Here is a 22,463-nt window from a genome sequence, read left to right as displayed (position 1 = left end):
GCAAAACATAGAAATTATATCGAATTAATTATATTAATATTGAACTTTCTTTATAACTCCAAAGATACTTTACAAAATGTGAGATGGTTGCACAACGAATAAAATGTCATAATCTAGAATAGAATAGAAAAAAATTATTTATTTTCTTGAAAATATGTACAATAGTAAAATTATATAAACATCATTTATACCTTAAGCACAAACACAAACATTGCTCCTTAGTTGTAGACACAATTTACATGAGAATAAAAATAAAACAATGTTACTTTTTATTAAAGAAATATGAACATGTCTTTTTTTATTTTAATACAGCTAGGGTACATCAATAAACAAAATTTCAAGAAAACAAAATAGGACCTCAAAAGGCAAGGAACTGCCTGTGTAGAGGCTCCAACTTTTCTTAGAAAAACAAAAGAAAACAACACTCAAGCAAATGAAATTAACAAATAAATTCCAAATACGATAAATCTACCCATTTAAACTAAGCTTTAATAAAACAAATTTGAATAAAAAACACATTATATAATTTTCAAAGTCTAAAGCTAATTCAGTATACATAAAATGCCATAAATATAAATTATAACCATATCCAGTTATCTTTTTGTGATATTGGAATATATTCAAATTAATAGGACAAAAAGCAACATATTATAATGTGGAGTCCTTAATTTGTAGTAAATAAATTAATAATTACTTAACCAAAAACATAATTATAGAAATATGAGAAAATCAATGACAACTACCTGACTTAAATACCTAACATAGCACGTGACATAATTAATAAATACAAAATTATCCTAATTATATTATATTACTGTACAGATTTATGATACAATTATACAAATTTTTATACAATTTATTGAAGTCTGCCATTGTCACTCAGAAGGCTTAAGTCCAGGCAAATCTCCAACTTTTTCTCCTCTGTGAGCCTGATAAGTGTCATTTTGTGTCGTCTGGCGTACGCGATTATAATGCTGATCTGATCTATAGTACATGGAAATTATCGAATAATTTCTAACTAATAGTAATGTAACCTACAAATTATATTTATTTGATTAAGGGCAGTTGGAAAATGCAATGAACCAAATATAATGTTACGAAAACAATTTTATTGGTTTACATTTTAATACGGAAAGATGCAATTAAAAAACTCAACATAATTGTTGATTTTGTGTTTGGAGACCCTGAAGATAAATTCTTTAACTACTATGCTAAGTAGGGCTCTTTTTAATCCTCCTGGATGTTTAATCCACCCTCGAATGTTTTATAGCTACGCCACTGAATGTAACGAAGTTACTTTGTTACATTAGACTTCCTTACGTCTTTTTGGTATTTCGATACTCCGTTGTATTGGTTTATTTGTATGTAGACAAGAGTAATTGCCTGCCATTAATTACGTTGTAAAATCACGGTTCAATGAAATAAATTTAATTGCGCTGCATCCTGCAGCATCCAGCTTTGAAAATGTAATATATATATTACATTTATACATATACATACATATACATATTACACCACCAGGCTCTATTAAATTCAGAGGAGTACAGAGCGAGAACGCGCGGACTGCTTATTCCACTTTCTAATACGCGGGCTATCTCTAGTTGGCAGGAGGGGCCCCTCCATCCCCACTTTTTCTCTCCGCCTGTCACGATCACCCCATTGAACACAAACGGGAGGAGCTCGTATACAACAACGGCTACCATGTGGATGTGGATATGATGCAGTGTTGCCAAAATTTATTACGAAATTACCCACACATGAACCCGAACTTAAAATACCCAGAAGTACCAACGGGTAAAAACTTGCAGGACAAATTCTCTACATACTGCGCTTTGACAGCCCGTTTACGGTACAAGTTAAAATTAGCGTGAATCTGTATACATATAAATCTAAATTACTGTATTCAATCTAAAAACCTGAGTTATTAGTTAGATTTGACTTTGTTTCAGAAAATAATCAAACGGCATAATTCTGTCATTGAGGAGCTCTTCTTATTGGAAAACACTATTTTGTATTATTTAATAAAAGAAAACTGACAATTATCGAATAATTTTATTTTTCTCACACGAGGCCTTTCGACATCAAAGATGACATCGTCAGGTGTGAATCAACAGTTTTTCTTGTTTATGGAAACAAGTCCATAAACACGAACTCGACGCTAATGGAACATTATACGTTAAGATAAAACATAAGGATAAAATATTAAACAATGATTTTGGACCGATTCAAAATTCACCCTTCCTTTAAAATATAACTAAATTCTTTTTTGACCCAGACTTTTATACATACATTAATATTTATTTTCTTTTACTTTTAATGAAACAAATCTTGTATTAAGTTTTATTCAGCTGATTATTGTTTCAAATTGTTGATTCACACTTGACGATGTCATCTTTGACGTCGAAAGGCCTTGTGTAACAAAAAAAAATTATTGGATAATTGTGACTTTTCTTTGATAAAATAATAGAAAATAGCATAATTCTTTGTTTGAAATAGGTAATGTGTTATTGGTGATAAATTATTTTAAAAAAATACCAGGACATCGGAAATTTCCCCTTGTTGTATATTATAACAATAGAATACTACATTTTGAAAATTGAAATATATCTTCTTCCTCAGGTGTAAAAAATTGCCAAAGACATAAGGTTAAACATTTACAAAATCCTTAAAAACTAGAAATTGTGGAGATGAATTAAACTACCTAACTAGCATGTACTGAACTAAATTTGTCAATAGAAACATTTAACTGATTAGAGAAGTTATATAAGTAGAAAAAGAATACTTAAAATATTAATTATTAGTCATAAGAAATTATTGTATTGAATGATCAGGACCTGCTATAAATATGAAACAGAAATGTTTTCTTAAGTGACCACAAGGTACTACTTTTCAGCTTAATGGTAAAGATATTATTTTTGCCAGTACCAGGCAAACTACGAAAATGGTTCCTCTGCAATGGCAATGCCACTAAGCTACAACACCACCGTGAAGTTAACGTCACTGTATCGTCCAGACCGTGAAGTTATCGTCCCTTTGTAGTATGCGCAACAATGTTGCAATACTCAAACTGAAGGCGCTGGTAAAAATTCAATTATTAAAAAGCGATCTTTCACAAAATCTACACAGTTTTTCGTATTACAAATTTTCCACAAAGGTTATCTGATTGCTCAATACTAAATAAAAATCCCAAATATAAAAACTAGAGCGTAGAAAATGAATCGTTAAACGAGCGTTCTAGATTAAAAATCGCTCTTAAAACTAAACCAAACAAGTGCCCGCTATGAAAATTTGTACACAGGTGCTCAATAACCTGAATTTTAATAGATGGGCGTTCTTGACTAAAAGTCATTCCTAAGACTAAATCAAACAAGTGCCCGCAATGAAACTTTGTACACAGATGCTTTGTAAGCTGAATTTTAGTATACAAACGTCAAAGAGGTGGTGTCGACCGTCAGAGGTCCTATCGCCTAAATTAAATGCACCGTAAGACGTACGTTCACGACTAAAAGTCACTCCTTCAGGATAAAATTCAGGATATTGACCATCTGTGTGCAAATGTTCATTGCGGGCACTTGTTTGGTTTAGTCTCAGGAGTGGCTTTTGTAGAATTACTTTTAACATATTTAATGACCTCCGTTACATAAAGACTATAAATTGTTGGAATTTTGAGCTCACTAAACAGGTGTTTTACTGAGTCTCGTCTGTTTAGGTTTAATATTATTCCAACTGCTTTTTTTTGCATTTTTAGTATCTTGTCAAGATTTTGTTTGGATGTTGCTCCATAGATACTTATTCCATATGCTAAATGTGAATGAATGAGTGCGTAGTAAATTTTGAAGTGAAAACTTCTTTAGGCGCGTTGAGCGTTTTGGTAGAGGGTAAAATCCTCGGTTCGCGTCACCGACATGCTAATGATACTAACCTGCATGAAAAAGTCAGTCTCGCTGTGTTTTTTAACCGTATACTTGGCCGCGTACTACTAACCTGCATGAAAAAGTCAGTCTCGCTGTGTTAAAACTGTCCCGGCGGAGTATGAAAACAGACTGCGAAAATCAGTGACCTTTACGGCTTCCTCTCGCGATTTAAAAGTGAAGCCAATGTCGTACAATTCTGTAAGATGCGTCAAATTAAAGCTCTTAATATTGGCAATCTATTGGTTACATTTTTAAATATTAAAAAAAATTTCGAAATAATTTTGATTATTGTTTACATTTTACATAGCGTTTACAATAACAAGAAAAAAGTAGTAAGCGAGGATTTTTTTATTTTTTGGTCAGACAAAATTTGTCAGCGAGAAAGTTGTGTGAAAATAGATGAATATTTTTTTTTGTAATTTATCATTTTTTTATTGGAAGTTTAGTTTAGCCTGTAGTAGCGTATGAAGTGATGAGTGAACGTTTCTGCCGGAACTGTAGTTTGCGCATTGGCTCACTGATACCGTATTAACTCAATAAATTAGTTTATTGTGCAATAAAAATACCTTTACGAAAGAACCAAGTTAATTTAACTAATTTATTAGTTTTAAAAATATTGTGGGTTTAATTGTTATTGCAATTATATACTTTATCCGTAGCAATAACTGTATTATTTACAACGGTGTTCAACTCACTGTTGTTCACTCGGTGTTTACTCACTTATAAATGAATAATGAAAACAACGAATATATTTTTAAACATTTTTAATATTTGTACGAATATTTGTATTTAAAATTTAGCATTATTCATTTTAATTATGTTTTTAATATTTAACCTCTTCATCATGAAATGAGTATTATTACGGTATAAGATTTATCTTACTAGCGTGGTAAAATAGATTTCTAGTTATTTGATAATATTTTTTCGTGGATTTTAAAATTGGAAAATTAAAAACGCGTCACATTTACAATTACAGATGTACTGCTACTATAACGTATTCTTAATTACTCTCAACTTAATAGTTCAGTTTTCACTTCTATCGGCAGTCCCACGACTGCTACTGTGTTTTTTTTTAGAGCACTTTGGTCGCATATCTTTGACATACGCCTTAAGGCGTAGATTCCAGATGAAATTTTATATAATACATTGTTAACATGTTTATTCCAAGAAAGGTGTTCATCTATGATTAACCCTAAAAATTTGGTACAGTTTTCTTGTGTTATGAGATCATTGCCAATTATAAGTGATGGTTGAATTTTGTGCCGATTTTGTTTTGTCGAGAACGTTATGAAATTGGATTTTTTTGAATTCAATAACAGATTATGATTTTTTAATAATTCTTCAATGGCTGCTAGCTCAATATAGGCAGAAATCTCTATCTCTTCGTTCGAATTGCCCGTTACTACCATATTAGTGTCATCTACATATATACACATTTTACTTCGATTAATATTTTTGGTTATACTGTACCTCCAAGATAGCAAATAAAAAGTAGGGGTCCCAATATTGATAATCATCATCATCATCGTTAGACGTTTCCGTTCTCACGGGTCGTCGTACACAGCCTCCTCCACTTTAGTCTATCGTTCCATGTCTCCTCTTCATCCACCTGTATTTTCTGTAGTCCCCTTCTCTCTATGTCTTTCCACACTTGGTCCTCCCATCTTCCTCTCGGTCTTCCTCTTGGTCTTCTTCCTCCTTCCTCCTTCTCCAGTGCTATTCTAGGCATTCTATTATCTCCCATCCTCTTCACATGCCCCATCCACTGTATTCTTCTTCCTTCCATTGTCTCTTGCAGTGAAACTACCTTCAATCTTTCTCTGGTTATTTCGTTCCTTATTCTATCTCTTCTTGTAGTCTTCTCTATCCCTCTTAAAAATCTCATTTCTGCAGCTTGCAATCTGCTTAAATCATTTTTAGTCCACGTCCACGTCTCTGCTCCATATAATAAAATTGGTTGGAAATAAGATTTATACATCAATACTTTTGATTCTTTCCCAATGTTCCAACTCCACACAATCTTCTTTACCATATTGAAAAACTTTCCACTCTTCCATATTCTGTTTCCTATCTCTTCTCTTAGTCCAACCCCTGTCCCTCTAAGTCCAACCCCTCGTCCTCGTCGTGAGGGACGGGCAACGGCTCAAAGAGACGGCTAACGGGGCTCTGGTGAAGCTACGTCAGGTCTAGCAAGCCGGTAGTGGATAAAACTTGCTTTCAAAAATAAGAACAGCCTCGGAAAGGAATATTGATAATAATTCTTCGAAAGTATCAAGAATTATTCTTGATAATAATATACGTTCGTATATTAAAATTAAGCTTACAGAGCGTCTGTGTACAAATGTTTATTGTGGGCACTTGTTTGGTTTAGTCTCAATAGTGGCTTTTAGTAGAGAACGCCCATTTAACGTTACATTTTCTACGGTTGAGTTTCATATATTTGGGATTTTTATTTATTTAACATTTAACGGGAACTCTTTGTGGAAAATAATAAATATGAAAAACTGTGTAGATTTTGTGAAATATCGAAATATCGCTTTTTAATAATTAGTTTTATACAATTTATCTCAGTTTTTGAATTTTTGTGAGCGCCTTCAGATTGATAACTGCAATATTGACGCACAGAATACAGACGGACGATAACTTCACGGTCTGGACGAACTACAGCTGGATTATTCATATTATGTACGGTACAGTAGTTAGTCTAGGTGTTGTTTTCTCTTTGTTAAGGTTTGGTTTTGCCAAGAACCATAATATTTGGTTGATTGTGTTGTGTTAGATATGAAACTCCACTCAGTCTGAATTAGATAAGCTTTACAAAGTTTTATAACAATCTGTTTTATTTCAAGTTATTTATTTGCTCACTAAACTCAAAAACATTTTAGTTTTGTAGTAAGACTTGTAGATTTGTGTGTGATTGTGAAGCCGGCAAAATGGGGGATCAAAATTTGATGGATAAATCTATGCGATCAGTATTTGGTAAGTATTAATCTATTTAAAAGTATAGTTATAGGCTAGTGGAATTGAAAAGACATGATCGAATTGTATGAATACTCCTATGCTTTTAGTAACGTCTATATTTATTCATATAATATTAATTGGTAAATGTGAAATTTACGGCTGGACTAACAAAATATAAGTTTTGCTGGATCAACAAAATATTAAGCATTATTAACCAATTGCTAGTATTCTTTTGAACTAGAAAATATGAGTTTTGAAATGTTGGAAATGATAAATAACGAAGTTTTTTCACCTTCCATGGTTTTACATGATAATAAAAAAATACCATTAAAAAAATGAATAAATTACTATTATTTTAACTGTTTACATAATCCACACTCAAACAGACATAATTTTCCAAACTAAATCGGAGTATCAAAGTTAATGTGTTGCGGTAGTTGAGTAATGAGTGCCGTTTTCTGGCCACAGAACAGGCAGAATAGCTATTGGCCACAGATAATGCTGATAAAATAGATTAACCCTAGAACACTACCGTGTTTTGATATACCTTTGTCACTACCAATACGTAAATTTTATGTAGCATGTTTATTTTTGTTTTTAGGTTATGTAAAGGTTTATTTTCATGCCTGTGTATTGTGTTTGTGTATTTTCTTGCCTATGTGATTACTTAAGGTGATGATGCATGTGTGTGGGTGTGTAATGCGTGCATGTGTGATAGGCTACATGGTGTTTTCCTAACCTTATTTTCATATCTACAATGCCATAGAAACTCATCCTTTCCAAAAAGCCTACAAATTGTCTACTAACTCCAAGACTTTTATTTACCAAAAAACAACCTAAAATAGGTTTAGTTAGGTACTTATTTTACTATACACACTTATACGTAAAATATACATATTTTTTATCAAGCAATACTACCGCTACGTAAAATTGATGCACGGCCTAAATAAAAATCAATATTGAGATAAGAAAAAGAACTACACTCACCCTTACACTTCGGAGGATGAATGACCATTGATCAGTAGAAGCACTGCCCAAAGCTTAAACCGGATGGTTGGTGGGGAGAGTTTGTGTGACTATAAATATGACGCATATACGTAAAACTTACGCACGGTAGTGTTCTAGGGTTAAAGAAGCACAGTACATAAATATAACCACAATTTGTTGCCACATAGAACCATTTCCAATGCCAGTATTAAAGCTCAGCCCCAGGCGTTTGGATATTACTCTCTACAACAAATTTAAATACCCTTATAATGAAACTTCTCATGAGGTTGAGAATAAAAAGCTTAGTTATGATTTCCACCCCCTAAAAACTATATAGGCTATGTATGGTTTCGTTGAGAAGGGTGAACGCAATACGTTAATGACGTTAGGTGAAATTATGATTGGCATTCTCCGGGATTGTTAACTTCACTGATACTCTTACAAGATGTATAATTTTGTAAATGGGAGTATTCTATTACTGAGAATTATTAGATTAGGTGATTTCTTAGTAATTTTAGCTCTCTCAAACATTTATTTCCTATTTTACTTATAGGTAGCCTACTATCTGTAGATTGTGTTTTTATTTGTCTCTATAGCTCTAGGTATTGCGGTACTTTTTGATTAAACGGGGGCCACCCAGTTTAACGATTAAAAAAGTAGGGTAATTCTAAGCAATATATGGGTCAACTTCGATTTTTTCATATTACAATATAATGTTCCAATAGTCAATTAGAAAAGGAAATGACTAGAATTTCTTTCTGGAAAGGCCGCCAGTGACTGATAACGCCGCGCGGACTGAAATTAATTCAGTATATACCCAGATCACGCACGATGCCTGCCCGCTGCGCAGCGCTTTGCGCTGCTTGCTCTTTTAGAAAAGAAATTAACTCGAGTAGTTCCAAATTTGAAGCCCAGATCACGTCAGTGCCCCTGATCACTAATAGGTAGTTCTAAGCAATATATGACCGTCTGGCGGTTGCCTGCTCCCTATAACTGCTTTCCAGCAAGAAATTCTAGTCATTTCCTTTTCTAATTGACTATTGGAACATTATATTGTAATATGAGAAAAATCGAGGTTGACCCATATATTGCTTAGAATTACCAAAAGTAGATATAGGGTAGGGTACGATAAGCGGACCCTGTTTTTTATATCGAAGAATGTAATCATCAATAGCTAATATTCGCATCTCAAATCCTAGACTATCAATCGATATAAAGTACCTATAGTTCTCAATAACAATCAAGTGTTTTAAATTAATATATGAACCTAATTTTTACAGTGATCAAACAAATTATTTTAACCAAAATTAGGAAAAATGAAGACGACCATAATTGCTCCTCTCACAGTTACAGTTGTTTCTTTCCCACAAATTTCACATAATGGGTTTTTTCCGCACAAGTCCAACATGTTGAAGCCACGAAAAAGCAACGTCATGTATTTTTCGAAAATTGACTGCCATTATTAATAATCAGAATTACTTACGTAAAATTAAAATATTATTTTAGAGTGTTTACAGCTGTTGATATAGATTATTTAAGTTAATAGTTCAAAATAATTAATCAGTATCGATTGATTATATCGATGGTTATGATTAAGTAATATCGTTTGCAAATTTCTATATAAAAAACCGGGTCCGCTTATCGTACCCTACCCTAGGCCAACCTCAAGAGCCTGGGGTTACTAAAAATGCTTAGAAAATGAATACAAAAAAACGTCAGAAAACAATAAAAGTGGCCATAACCTGAAAATTAAATAGCCTACTTATTAGCTTCAAAAAAAAAAAAAAAAAAAAAAAAAAAAAAAAAAAAAAAAAAAAAAAAAAAAAAAAAAAAAAAAAAACTAGTTAGTGTTAAACAAGCTGACAGCAAGGCCGGTACTTTCTGATTAAACGGAGGCCACCGATAATAAATGGGTTTAGCAACATTGGGTGGGCAGTTACACTTTATAAATACTGTGGAACATATTTGTTTATCATCTGTACACAATTATCACATTATAGGAATTGTTATCTGCTTGGACAGTCAAATCAGTGAAAGTATGTAAACTCGGAGGTCATCAACCGGCACAACTGCAGTGCTCTGTTATCATATATAGCCTAACTCTGTAGCTCATTGTTATGTTTGTTTTCGTACTGTACACTTGTTCTAGTAGTTTGCAGTACTATGAGTGATAGACAATAGATAGACAATAGACTTTATTTTCATATTCATCAAGAACAGAGACAGCGTCAAATCTTAAAAAGTATAAGTTGAAACATTTATGTTAACTTTTATTAGTAGGTGTTGATGGTCATAAATTATTCTAGGCTGTATACAGTCTTTTCCACTAGCCACTTGAACATTTTCCTGTTCAAAACTTGTGGGCCAAGGTTCTTAAGTTCTCCTGGTAGCATGTTGTACAACCTGGCACCTGCATAGGTTGGCTTCTTGGCAAATAGAGCTGATCTGTGGGCTGGCAGATTGAAGTCATTGCCATGTCTTGTTTAGCGTTCATGGTTATCACGGTTCCTCAAGCAGTTTTGTCTGATAGCCAGTAATATTACCTCCGTAATGTAAATAGACACCACTGTGAGTATGCCCAAGTTTTTAAAAGCATCTCTACAGCTTTCTTGAGGATTTAAATCAGCCATGATTCGCACTGCACGCTTCTGCATAACTAGGACTCGCTGAAGGTTGGTGATAGAAGAGCCCCCCCAAAGCACTATTCCATAGAGAACATGTGTCTCGAAAAGCGCAAAGTAAGCGATTCTAGTAGCTTCTGGTGTGCTAATGTGTTTAACTCTCTTTAAAACAAAAAGAGCTGTGCTGAGTTTTGAACACATTATGTCTACATGTTGATCCCATGAGAGAAGATTGTCAATTGTGACACCCAAATGCTTTGTAGAGAGCACTTGTTCTAGGTCCAGTGGCAAAGATACATAATCTTTATGTCTTCCCCATATGATGCATTTGGTTTTGGATGCATTGAAAATCAGATTGTTGTTCAGGCAGTAGTGCATAGCTCTAGTTATTGATGTGTAGGTGTCAATTTCCAGTGCCTGCACTGACTTGTTGTTTGTGATGAGGACAGTGTCATCCGCGTATGACACTGGATAGTAACCCTCCCCCAAGTGCTCCTGAAGGTCTCCAATGAAAAGCACAAACAGTACAGGCCCCAAGACAGATCCTTGAGGAACACCTCTTTTAATTTCCATCGGTTCGGATGTTTCAACTCTGATATTTCCCTCAAGAACCTGTTTGATCTCCACTATGTTCCTTCTACTCTGCAAGTAACTTTCAAACCACTTTAGTGCTGTACCCTTGATGCCTAAAGAGCTAAGTTTTGTCAATAATAATCTGTGGTTAAGGCAATCGAAAGCTTTGCTTAGATCTAGAAAAACACTACAAACATTTTTTCCCTCCTCAAGGTTGTCAATGAGGTGCTCAACCAAATCAATGAGGGCACTGGTGGTTGATCTTCCCGATATGAAGCCATGTTGTCTCTCTGGTAGGTTGCGATTTATCTCCAAATGCTGTGTGAGACGTGTCAGTATGACCTTTTCCATGACTTTTGACACTGTAGGAATTAAAGAGATGGGCCTGAAATTCTGCACTTCCTTTTTATTACCTTGTTTGTGCAGAGGGTACACTTTGGAGGTTTTTAGATTCTCAGGACATCTACCCTGAGTTAGGGATTTGTTAACAATACTGGCGATTGGTATACAAACTTCATTTCTGCAGAACTTTAATATTTTGGAATTTATCCCATCTACTCCAGTGGATGTTTTGGATTTCATAGAAAAAATAACTTTCAGTACCTCCTCTGGTGTTACCAATTGGAATTCGTTGAGTGCTGTTTCATAATGATCTCTTGGCTCCTCGATCACTGAAGTTCTGGGAGAATTGTTATTGGTCAGAGTATCTCCGCTGTAGTCGCAAAGAATTCATTGAAGTATTCTGCAATTTCTTTCAGGTCTTCAACTGTATTACCATTGATATTCAACTGCCAGACTGCTTCTGAGTCCTTTTTTTTCGATTTCCTTTCACTGTTGACAATCTCCCATACAGCCTTACTTTTGTTACTTGCCTCAGCTATTCTTTGTTCACACTTTGTTTTTCTGAGTATTCGCAGCTTCATATCATATTCCTTATTCTTTTGAAAAGCTATGTATTTGTCCTCTTCCTTTTTGCTGAGTGCACATTTTTCATTAGCTCTTATGAAGTCTGCTCGCAGTTCATCTACTTCTGTGTTGTAAAGCGTATGTTTTCTTTTGTTAATTCTTGATTTTTTAAGGGGGCATGTGATGTCTAGTGCTGTTGTAATTGTACTAATGAAAACTGAGTTTGCCTCTTCTACTGTAGGTGCTGACTCGACTCTTTCCCAGGAGTTTAATGCAAGGAGGTTTGATAGGTTTGAGAGATTGTGAAAGTTGAAAATCCGTCTGGTCATGTTAATAGGTCTTTTTGCTTCACAGTCTACTTCAAGCTTGCAGAGCTGTCCTGTATGATCAGAAAGCGAGGTATGGATAACCTCAACGTTAACCTTCCCCAAGTCCAGATCGGTGCATACTACATCTATTGAAGTAGCAGTGGTGGAGGTTATTCTGGTTGGGGGCAGAGGAGTCCTTGTTATGTTGAAAGTGGCAAGCATTTCACTTACTGCAGTTTTTTCTCTTGATTGTGTCAGACTATCAACGTTAAGGTCCCCCAGAATGCAAATTCCATTGTTGCTATTTGGAATTTCTTCCAGCACTTGAGTCATCTGTGTAAGGGCCTCCTCAAGTGAGGCAGAGGGGGGTCTGTAAACACCCAGCATTAGCGAGGTTGTCTTGCTTGAATATAGCTGTACCCCCTTTGAGATGATTTTCTCTACAGAAAGCAGCAACCAGAACATAGTTAGTCAAGCAAACATTGTTGAGTATTAGGGAATTTAGACCATGCTCAGTTAGTACAACTATATGTGGCTTGTTTATGTATAGAAAGTGGTTTAATCTATCAATCTTGTTGCTCAGTCTGTCCATGTTTTGGTGAAAGATTACTAATTTATTTTTTGTTTTTGGTTTGAGACTGTTTTGTGTCTGGTTTTTTTTGTCACGTTTTGTTCTAAAAAATTATCAGCACTAATTTGAGAGTTGGAGAGTTTTGAGAGCAACCTGGGAGCCACCCCAGGGATATCTTGTACTGATGTGTCATGTAGAGATAAACTTGTTGTAGACGTTATGTGTAGTTTGTATTCATCTATGTATCGGTTAAAAAACTCATCATAACTTTCACCTTCCTTTCGAATCTTTGCTAGTACTGGTGGTGTCCTGTGAGGCAGTGAAATAACGATAGGAGCTTTAGTCATCACCACTGGCAGTGTAACTTTTTGTTGTGAAACTTGAGAGCGTGAACTGGGAACAGTTGTGATAGGTCTTGGCCATTGTGTGATTGGGAGATTAGTAAGTATATCTGAGCCTTTCTGATGTTACTTTGATTTGAGATTTGCCAAAGAGCAAGGGAGAAGATGTATCGTTTTTACAGAATAAAGGATGTTTGCTGTCACTGAAACAATGTGTGAATGGTCATAACATGAAATTGTATTTTAATGCTAATAATCCATTTTTGGCAATGTAACACTAGACTGTGCCGAAAAAAAAATCGGACTTTGTGTGGATACATGATTTTCTCACAGTAGGCTGCCATTTGCCACAATGGTCCGATTTCTATATTGTTGGTACGAACAATTAACATGCATATCTTGGTGCGAGAAACAATTGGAAATGTCACTAAACACTAAACAATTTTCTCTGTTGAACAGAAAACTCAAGGTAAGATTGTTGGTGATGGTAAAATCGTTGAGATAGACGATTATTTGTTTAGTAAACGTAATAACAATACTGGCCGGGTTCTACCCAAAAAATGGGTTTTTGTGGTTTATGCCAGGAAACTGGAGTCTCCAATTGAAATGCTAAAACATTGTTTGAGCATATACAACTACTGGGCTCAATAATTATATCTGATTGTTAGATAGAAAGGTTATTATAACAAAGAGGATCTAGAAAACGTAGGCTATGAACATTTCTGGCTTCAACATGTTGGACCGAAAAAGCCCATTATGCGAAATTTGTGGGAAAGAAACAACTGTAACTGTGAGAGGAGTAAATATGGTCGTCTTCAGTTTTCCTAATTTTGGTTATAATAATTTGTTTGATCACTGTAAATATTAAATTCATATTTTAATTTAAAACATATGATTATTATTGAGGACTATATGTACTTTTATATCGATTGATAGTCTAATAGGATTTGAGATGCGAATATTCGGTATCGATGACTTTATTCTTTGATATAAAAAACCGGGTCCGCTTATCGTTACCTACCCTTGGCCTATTTCCCACAATCCTTTTTTTTATCATGCAGAGGTAAGTTCCTATAATGCTCAATAATAAATATGAACACATAGCCTACATTTAACCTGGCCTGACTCCAAGACCAACCATTTTTGAAAATTCTCAGATTTTTACCAAATTTTTTAAACAACCAGAGAGCATTTCTTTTTAATCAGCAAACCTAAATCTTTTGTAGAATTTTGATTGAAGCTTTTGTTTTAATTTAAACCAGCAAAGTAAAGGAATCCGAGCGTGTGCATTATATGGATGTTGGTCGTTTTGGTAGAAATGCTGATGTCTATACAGTATCGGCTGTTAAAAGGAGAACTAGAAGGAAAGGAATAGAATTACTTTAATGGGTCTTTCCTATGTATGGTCTATGTGTTCAGCTCTTCACTGATTAAATTTAGAATTTGTTTTCAGTGGGAAACATTCCTTATGAAGCTACAGAAGAAAAACTAAAAGATATATTTAATGAAGTTGGACCAGTATTATCCTTCAAGTAAGTAACTACTGCATTTATTTGAATCCTGAGTTAAGTTTACATGCCGCGAAGTTGGCAAAATGTCAATATAAATACTAGTCGCTAAGGTTGGCTCTGTCTTAGAAGAATAAGTTTAGAGGCCATTAACGTTATTTTTCCGTCATGCACGATCATATAGTTGCAGAATTTGTTAGTCTCTGAAGACAGAGTTCTTGGTGAGTTCAGGTTGAACATGTTAGTTGCCTACAAGATAAGACCAAAATTATCAGAGGCGATCTTATAAACATCAGTTAGATGGAGTAAAAGCTCACTAGAGCAGCAGGGCCTACACATGTTATGTAACCTGTGTGTGGGAATTTGGTCAATTAAATAAGGATCAGTATTTTGGATGCCAGCACACATAAAATTCCTTTCCGTAATATCCTTTCCTTCATTTCTTCCTGTCTTTGTAGCTGGTAAAGCAGTATGAAACTGCCCATAGATTCCATTCAAAATAAGAACTAATCCTCGTGACACGAATCCTAACCTAGTTTATGAACTACTCCTGACCTAGTTCTTGACTACCACTAACCTAGTTCCTGAACCAGTTCAATTAACAAAACAAAATTAATTTTATTATTTAAAAACAAAAAGTACAAACAAAAAAATTTATAGAATCTACTTAATAGGCATTCTAAAACTAAAAATACCGGTTTTCATAAGCAAAGTGTACTTAATTTCACAAGCCAAATGCAGACAAAATAAATCTATAAATTACTGTACCTCAAAAACATAGGTTAAGATTTCAATAAAACTCTCCATACACATTCAATACATTGTGTATTGTATTATATTACTACCCTCATTCTTAGGACGCACCTATTTTCGGAGATTTATCGATTTTTACATGTCAAATACTGGAAAAAAAAGATGGCCGTACCTCAAAAATGTACGAGCCGATTTTGATAAAACCTTCTATAGACATTCAATACATGTTTACTATAGTACACTACAGCCCACATTCTTAGGCTGTTCCTATTTTCGGAGCCACATCGATTTAACAGCCTATGTGCTGACAAAACCAATCTATGGATGGCCGTGCTTCAAAAACGTACTAGCCGATTTTGATAAAACTTTCTATACAGTTTCAAATCGGCACTGGTAATGAAAAGGAAATAAAAGTGTTCATGGTCACAACGTTTTCTTACACGAGGCTTGAGGATTTCATCTTGGAATAGTCATATATTGTGAATAGGCCTATTATATATGCTCCTTGTTTTATAATTTGTAGACCGGTGGATCAATCAGATTGAAAATATAACTTATTTATCTCTTACTTTTGCAGACTGGTGTTTGACAGAGAGACTGGGAAACCTAAGGGATATGGATTCTGCGAGTACAAAGACCAAGAGACTGCACTCAGTGCTATGCGAAACTTAAATGGCTATGAGATTGGTGGTCGAATGCTTCGAGTTGACAACGCTTGTACAGAAAAATCTCGTCTGGAAATGCAGAGTAAGTATTTGTGTAACATGGTAAGAATTTGTGGTAAACATTAATTTTTTCAACTAGCAATCCTAGTTCTCATTTTAATAGATTCTATGATACTGGGTAATATTTAATAGAAACCTTTTTTTAGATGTACGGAAAAATATCTCTATTGAAACATTTTGTGAAGTTGCCTGATGATGGAATCCTCGATTCTGAAAGGTTTTGCAATATTACATTAACACATTCACTGCAGATGTCAATATTACCGGCGACAGAAAATGCGGGATTTTTTTTGTTTTTACTTACCCAAAACGGAGTCAGGATAGCCGAAAGGGTTGTGCAAGGTATTCCGGAAGGTTCGTTGGCTGGAACTGGTGACATCATTTCCATGCCGAGTCTGCTCGTCATCCACACCGGGTGACGGTCCCCGTGTTGTATGTGCTCGCAGCGCACTAGGTTTTGGCACAAACATTGGCGAATCACACTTATATAGTACATGAATGGCACGTAGATAGTACATCAATTACACATATTGGGGTGGGGTAGCCCACCGTCCTTAGAACTGTTTGAACTCGACTCATTGTCTTCACCAGATGAAAAATTATCGTCAATAACATTATCATCTTCCTCCATTATGAGTACATACACTTACACAGTCAACAGACACTATAATCCACTCACACAATATCGCAAAGCATACACAACAAATGAAAATGGCGACGAATTGCACCAACTGACTCAATGAAACAGGCACACCACGCTATGAGTGTTACAGCCTTCCTGGGCAACTGCTTAGCTCACACTGAGGCAATATGAAAGCAGCTGCTGTATGCCGAGCTCGCTCGTCCACCGCCCGGCACGCCAATTTTGCATGACGAGCATGCTTGTCACCCGCAGTGAATGTGTTAACCCTTCCCGCGCTACGGCAATTTGGGACGCACTATACCCAAACGCTACATATACCTCAAAATCTTTTTTTCCATATATATATGGAAATAAAAAGATCTAAAATTAGCCATCATGGTGTTGAAGGTAACGTCAACGTGTGGTACGTCTTGAAACACATATCCAGGTGCATGTCTCGCACACGTAAATGGTCTCCTTGCGTAAACCGTTGCGTTTACACACAACACATCTTCCCAATATATCAAAAACCAATTTGACAACGTACGCAGAACAGTTCCACTCGCAGTCCGCCAACGAATTAAACCGGCAAGTTAGTTTGTCAGTAGCGCTAGTGTCTGGCAAAAGAGGCAGTGGCATGGGTAGTGCGCCGCTATTTTGCAGCTTGGAGAACAACCGGGAGGCGGGGAAAACTATTACTGCGTTTTTATATTGAGGGATTTATGCTCCAGCAACTGCTGCACTCCACCGGCAAAACTGGGAACTACTTACTCCCAATAATAAACTCAACGTTTAAAAGCGAATTTGTCAACAGCGTTTTTAGCAAAGTAAAAATTGGCGGTTATATTTGTCAACAGCGCGCAAAGGGTCAATATTGGAAAATGTGTTGTAATTCACTAGTGGTATTAAATATATGTTACTGTTTTTCGTTATCAAAATATGGGAAGCATGATTGAAAAAATACTGTATGATGTAAGATTATGTTGTGACATTTAGTGTTAAGTACTTATTCAATAGATTTAGATGCTCTTTGTATGAGGTTTGGCTATTAAATAACACGATTTACGTAAAAAAAAGTATTTTTACTTTTTACATAATCACCTTCATATATACACTCCTTTTCTATCCCTACAACACTCCATGTGAATTTTCCATCGTTGGAAGTCATGTTCTGTCAGCTCCTTCAGGATACGTGCCGCTTTCTCTTTTACAGCTTCCACAGACTCAACTCTTTAAATGTAGATTTCGCCTTAGGAAACAGATAAAAGACACATGGTGCAAGATCTGGTGAAAACCCAGCAGGGATCACTTCTGGCTGGTTTATACCTACCAGTTGAAACCCACCACTGGGCACAGCAAAAACCGATGTGCCACTTCAATCTGGGCAACCTTATGGATGTCCAGTAGCGGCACATCACTAACCGCAAATGTTGAGATTCTGAGATTCATGGGCAATTCGATAGGTCTAGCCTACTGTGGAGGATGGCTGTTGGAGTTGGTGGGGTTTGTTCCCTTACCTCAGAGGCTCTTGTTAACCTCAACAAGGGTGTGCTACCCCCTGCAACTGGAGAGGCTGGGTCACAGCTGGCCTCCCTTCTTCCGGGATGACTTTGAGATGTAGTGCCCTAATTCTTCCTCATGGATCTCGATAGGAGGCGGCCCCTACTCCCTAACCTTACCCATCCTGAATATCCTATCACTCCGGAAGCAGCGCAAAGGTCCTTACAGGACTAAGTGCAATTTATAAGCTTCTTGTCCTAAGAGAACAAAAAAAAAAAACAAAAAAAAAAAGATCTGGTGAATAAGGTGGATGTTTTGACACTGGGATACTGTACTTGGCTAGGAACCTCTTGACAGATACCACAGAATGAGCTGGTGCATTGTCATGGTGGAGAACCCACGATTTGTCCTTTCACATTTCAGGGAGTTTTTTTCTTTACTTTTTGTCATAGTTTAGAAAGTACCTCAAGGTAGTAATATTGATTAATTGTTGATCTTCAGGAACTAGGTGAAGGTACACAATTCCATGGATATAAAAAAACAATTATCATTGCTTTAAATTTTGACTTAGCACTGACTTACATAGCTTTTATGGCTCTCTGTGAAGTTGGATTCTTCAGATTCAGATTCAGATTCTTTATTGGCTATTAAGTAACACAAATTACAATAAGCTTCGTCAAGTTAATACAACTAAGTCATAATGTTACAACCATAAATTGTATATTAAAAATTACAACATTCAAATTCTTAGATCATTAAAATCACAGTTAAAATATTCTTCAGTGGTATAAAAGCATTTTCTTCTTAACCAACTACATATCACACTTTTGTATTTATTACAAGGTAATTGCCTTACTGCTAATGGTAACTTGTTAAACAATATGTACTGTTGAAATTTAAAACTTTTCTGAGTCTTGGCCAACCTAACATTTGGGGTCACTAAATTAAGGCATTGTCTGGTCTCATAATTATGATAAAAACTGTGGTTATTAAACATACCAAAATGTTCTTTAACATGTAGCAGATTACTGTATATATACATGCCACTCAATGTCATGATGTTGAGATCAGGAAAAGTTGCTCTACAAGAGTCAGAAGCTGATAAACCAGTGATAGTTCTTATTGCCTTTTTTTTGCCAAACAAAAGCTTTTTTGGCTGCACTTGAGTTACCCCAGAGTCTTACACCATAGTTGAGTTGCGAATGAAACAGACCAAAGTAGACCATTAACAAAGTTTCCAAGCTGACACATGATCTTAAGTTTCTTAAGAGACAAGTTACTCTAGATAGTTTTTTGCAAAGATAGTTAACATGTGCATCCCAGCTCAGTTTAGTGTCAAGATAAATACCCAACAGCTTGACAGGATAAAAATAAGGATCATACAAAATGTCTATATTATGTTTTAGTGAGAATAGTATATGTTCAGTCTTAGTTTCATTAATCATTAGGTTATTTACAGAGAACCAGATTTTGGCTTGTTCTAGAGAATCTGTAAGCTGGGTTTTAACATTAATAGGATCGGTATTATAACATAACAAGGTTGTATCATCTGCATATAACATTGAAAAACATGGTACTTTTATACTAAAATCATTAATAAATACTAAAAATAAAAAGGGTCCCAAAACAGAGCCTTGCGGTACCCCTGAAACTACACTTAAGAATTCTGAGGAACGGTTATTAACATAAACCTTTTGTTCTCTGTCTTTTAGATAACTCAATTAATTGTAATTCCAAATTCCTTGTTCCATAAAATTCAAGTTTTTTACATAAAATAGAGTGATTAACAGTGTCAAAAGCCTTGCTCAAATCGATCAGTGTAGTTCCAGCCACCAGCTTATTTTCAAAACAATTTAATACAACCTCAATAATTGCTTCAACACCCATTACAGTGGAGTGATTTGGTCTAAAGCCAAATTGATAAGGATAGATCAAATTGTTTGATGTAAAATACTGAAAAAGTTGCCTTATTAAACAGGATTCTATTATTTTACTAATTATCGGGACTACGGTATTGTAATAGGACAGTAGTTCTCTGGTAAATTCTTGTCTCCTTCCTTAAATATAGGGGTAACCTTAGAAAATTTTAAACAGCTAGGAAACTGACCCTCAACTAACATACAATTAATTATATAAGTAAGAGGTACAATTATTACGTTTATAATATTTTTTAAAACAAAGTTGGACATTCCGTATAAGTCTTCACTACGTGAACAGCTCATTTTGGAAACAACAGAAATTACAGTATCACAGTCAATTATATTATTTGAAATCATGTTCAATAACATTAAGAGGGCGAGGATAGTTCTTTAAGAGATCAAAATATGATATGTTGCTGGCATCGTCATTAACAATTGAATTTACACTATTACAACTAGGGTTGACAAAAAACTTAATGAAGACATCAGGTGTTACAGGTACAATATTATTACTAGGCCCATTCAGATTACCAGATTAATTTTTTACAACTCTCCATGCTGTTTTACATTTATTCTTTGCATTTGTAATCATATTGTCATTAGCAATCTTTTTCGCCTTATTAATTTCTAGATTGTAATGTTTTTTGAAGTTATTAAAAATAATCTTGTCTCTAGCATCTAAGCTTAGTTTCCATCTGTCATATAATACTAAAAGATAAGCTCTCATATCCTTAAGTTGAGGAGTATACCAGGTTTTAAGTTTACATTTAGATTTTGCAGGTACAGTGATACAAGGACAACAAATATTAAAATAATAACTTAATACATCAACAAACAATGAAAACATAACATCAATACCTATATTATTACATAGACCTAAATTAAACCAGTCAACATTACTAAGGCAAGTTTTTAGTTCCCAAAGGTTACTTTGATTAAGATTTCGCTTCTGACGTACTTCATGTAGGCCTACAACATTAAACTTACTGGTATCTTTTTTTGAGACTAAAAAACTAACCCACACACCAGCAGCATGATCAGAAATTATATTTTGTTCTAACAATGTACTGCTAAAAGACGTTTTATCAAGATTACAATAAATGTTGTCCAGGCAAGCCATACCCCTAGTTGGTTTTTCATTAGTGCAATACAAGTTTACAGATCTAAGTACATTTAAAAAGTGGTTTACATTGGTCTTATGTAACTCTAAAATATTTACATTGAGGTCTCCTACTAGGCTAAAGTATCTGTGGGGCTTGGCCATTAAATAAAATAAAATATTTTCAAGGCAATCTATAAAATTATAAAAATCAGAATCAGGAGTTCTATATATACATAAAACAATAAAACTAAATTCTATGAGTCTAACGACAGAAGCTTCACATAAAAAGTCTACACAAAAATCACTTACGTCCACAGTTTCATATTGGATGCCATCCCTCACAAGAATTGATGAGCCTCCATGAGTCTTCAGTGGTTTTCTGCAGTAGCTGGATCCAATGGTAAAGTCCTTAGGTACATACATAGGCACCTCGTCTTCAGTCAGCCAATGCTCGTTGAGACACAGAATATCAGTCGGGTTATGCTCCAAAACTACTTCTAGTTGACCAAGTTTGCTTCGCAACGATTGAATGTTCAGACAGACAATATAAAGTTTAGTTTGCCTTGAGTCTCTCGGATTTAGGCCATCTTTTGACATTGCTATCGACCTAGCTAGGGATTCGCCGTTTGCAGTTATCTGTGATGTAAAAAAAGGGTTTTTTTCGCTCTTTGGGCCAGTAATGTTGTTTAGGAGGACGATATTTCCCAATTACACAGCCTTCTGGCCACAGTTCAGAATCCAGAAAATATTCACTGTGTTCCATTGGAACTCCAATTTTAAATGAATTATAATTACTATATCGTGTTTGTACCTTTTCACAGTGATAGTCACCCTCTTTACTTGATTTTAAGAATTCGAGAATATTGTCATTGTCTACTTTGATATACTTCCATGGATTGGCGCTTTTTTTCTGGCGTTATTATCTTTTTCAAAACATTTGGGTCATTTTCAATCACTTAAAAAGTGTCAGAACAAACATTTTTACGAGCTTTTTGTTGTTTAAATGTTAGAATCTTAGGCACCATTTTAGCACACACTTTTTACATGTAAAATTTGCTGTACACATTCTTTTTAGTATGTACTTTTTAGACATTTTCATCCGTTTTTGATGTTGAAGGGTGACCTAGCCGTGAATTATCTTCAAAGTCTTCT

At 35.0% G+C, this 22,463-nt stretch overlaps 1 protein-coding gene across 1 annotated transcript in view; it reads left to right on the top strand.

Annotated features, from left to right (window-relative positions):
* The first annotated feature begins 6,631 nt into the window (after window positions 1–6,631).
* The window catches only part of LOC124371857 (cleavage stimulation factor subunit 2-like), a 33,790-nt gene continuing 17,958 nt past the window's right edge, over window positions 6,632–22,463 (top strand). The window contains 3 exon segments of the mRNA XM_046830223.1: window positions 6,632–6,893; window positions 14,636–14,714; window positions 16,021–16,190. Coding sequence (XP_046686179.1) covers window positions 6,848–6,893; window positions 14,636–14,714; window positions 16,021–16,190 — 295 coding nt within the window. The 5' untranslated portion in view covers window positions 6,632–6,847.

Source organism: Homalodisca vitripennis, unplaced genomic scaffold (genome assembly GCF_021130785.1).
Source record: "Homalodisca vitripennis isolate AUS2020 unplaced genomic scaffold, UT_GWSS_2.1 ScUCBcl_2126;HRSCAF=6565, whole genome shotgun sequence".
NCBI classification, from domain to species: domain Eukaryota; kingdom Metazoa; phylum Arthropoda; class Insecta; order Hemiptera; family Cicadellidae; genus Homalodisca; species Homalodisca vitripennis.
This window is presented reverse-complemented; position numbering and strand designations above follow the sequence as displayed.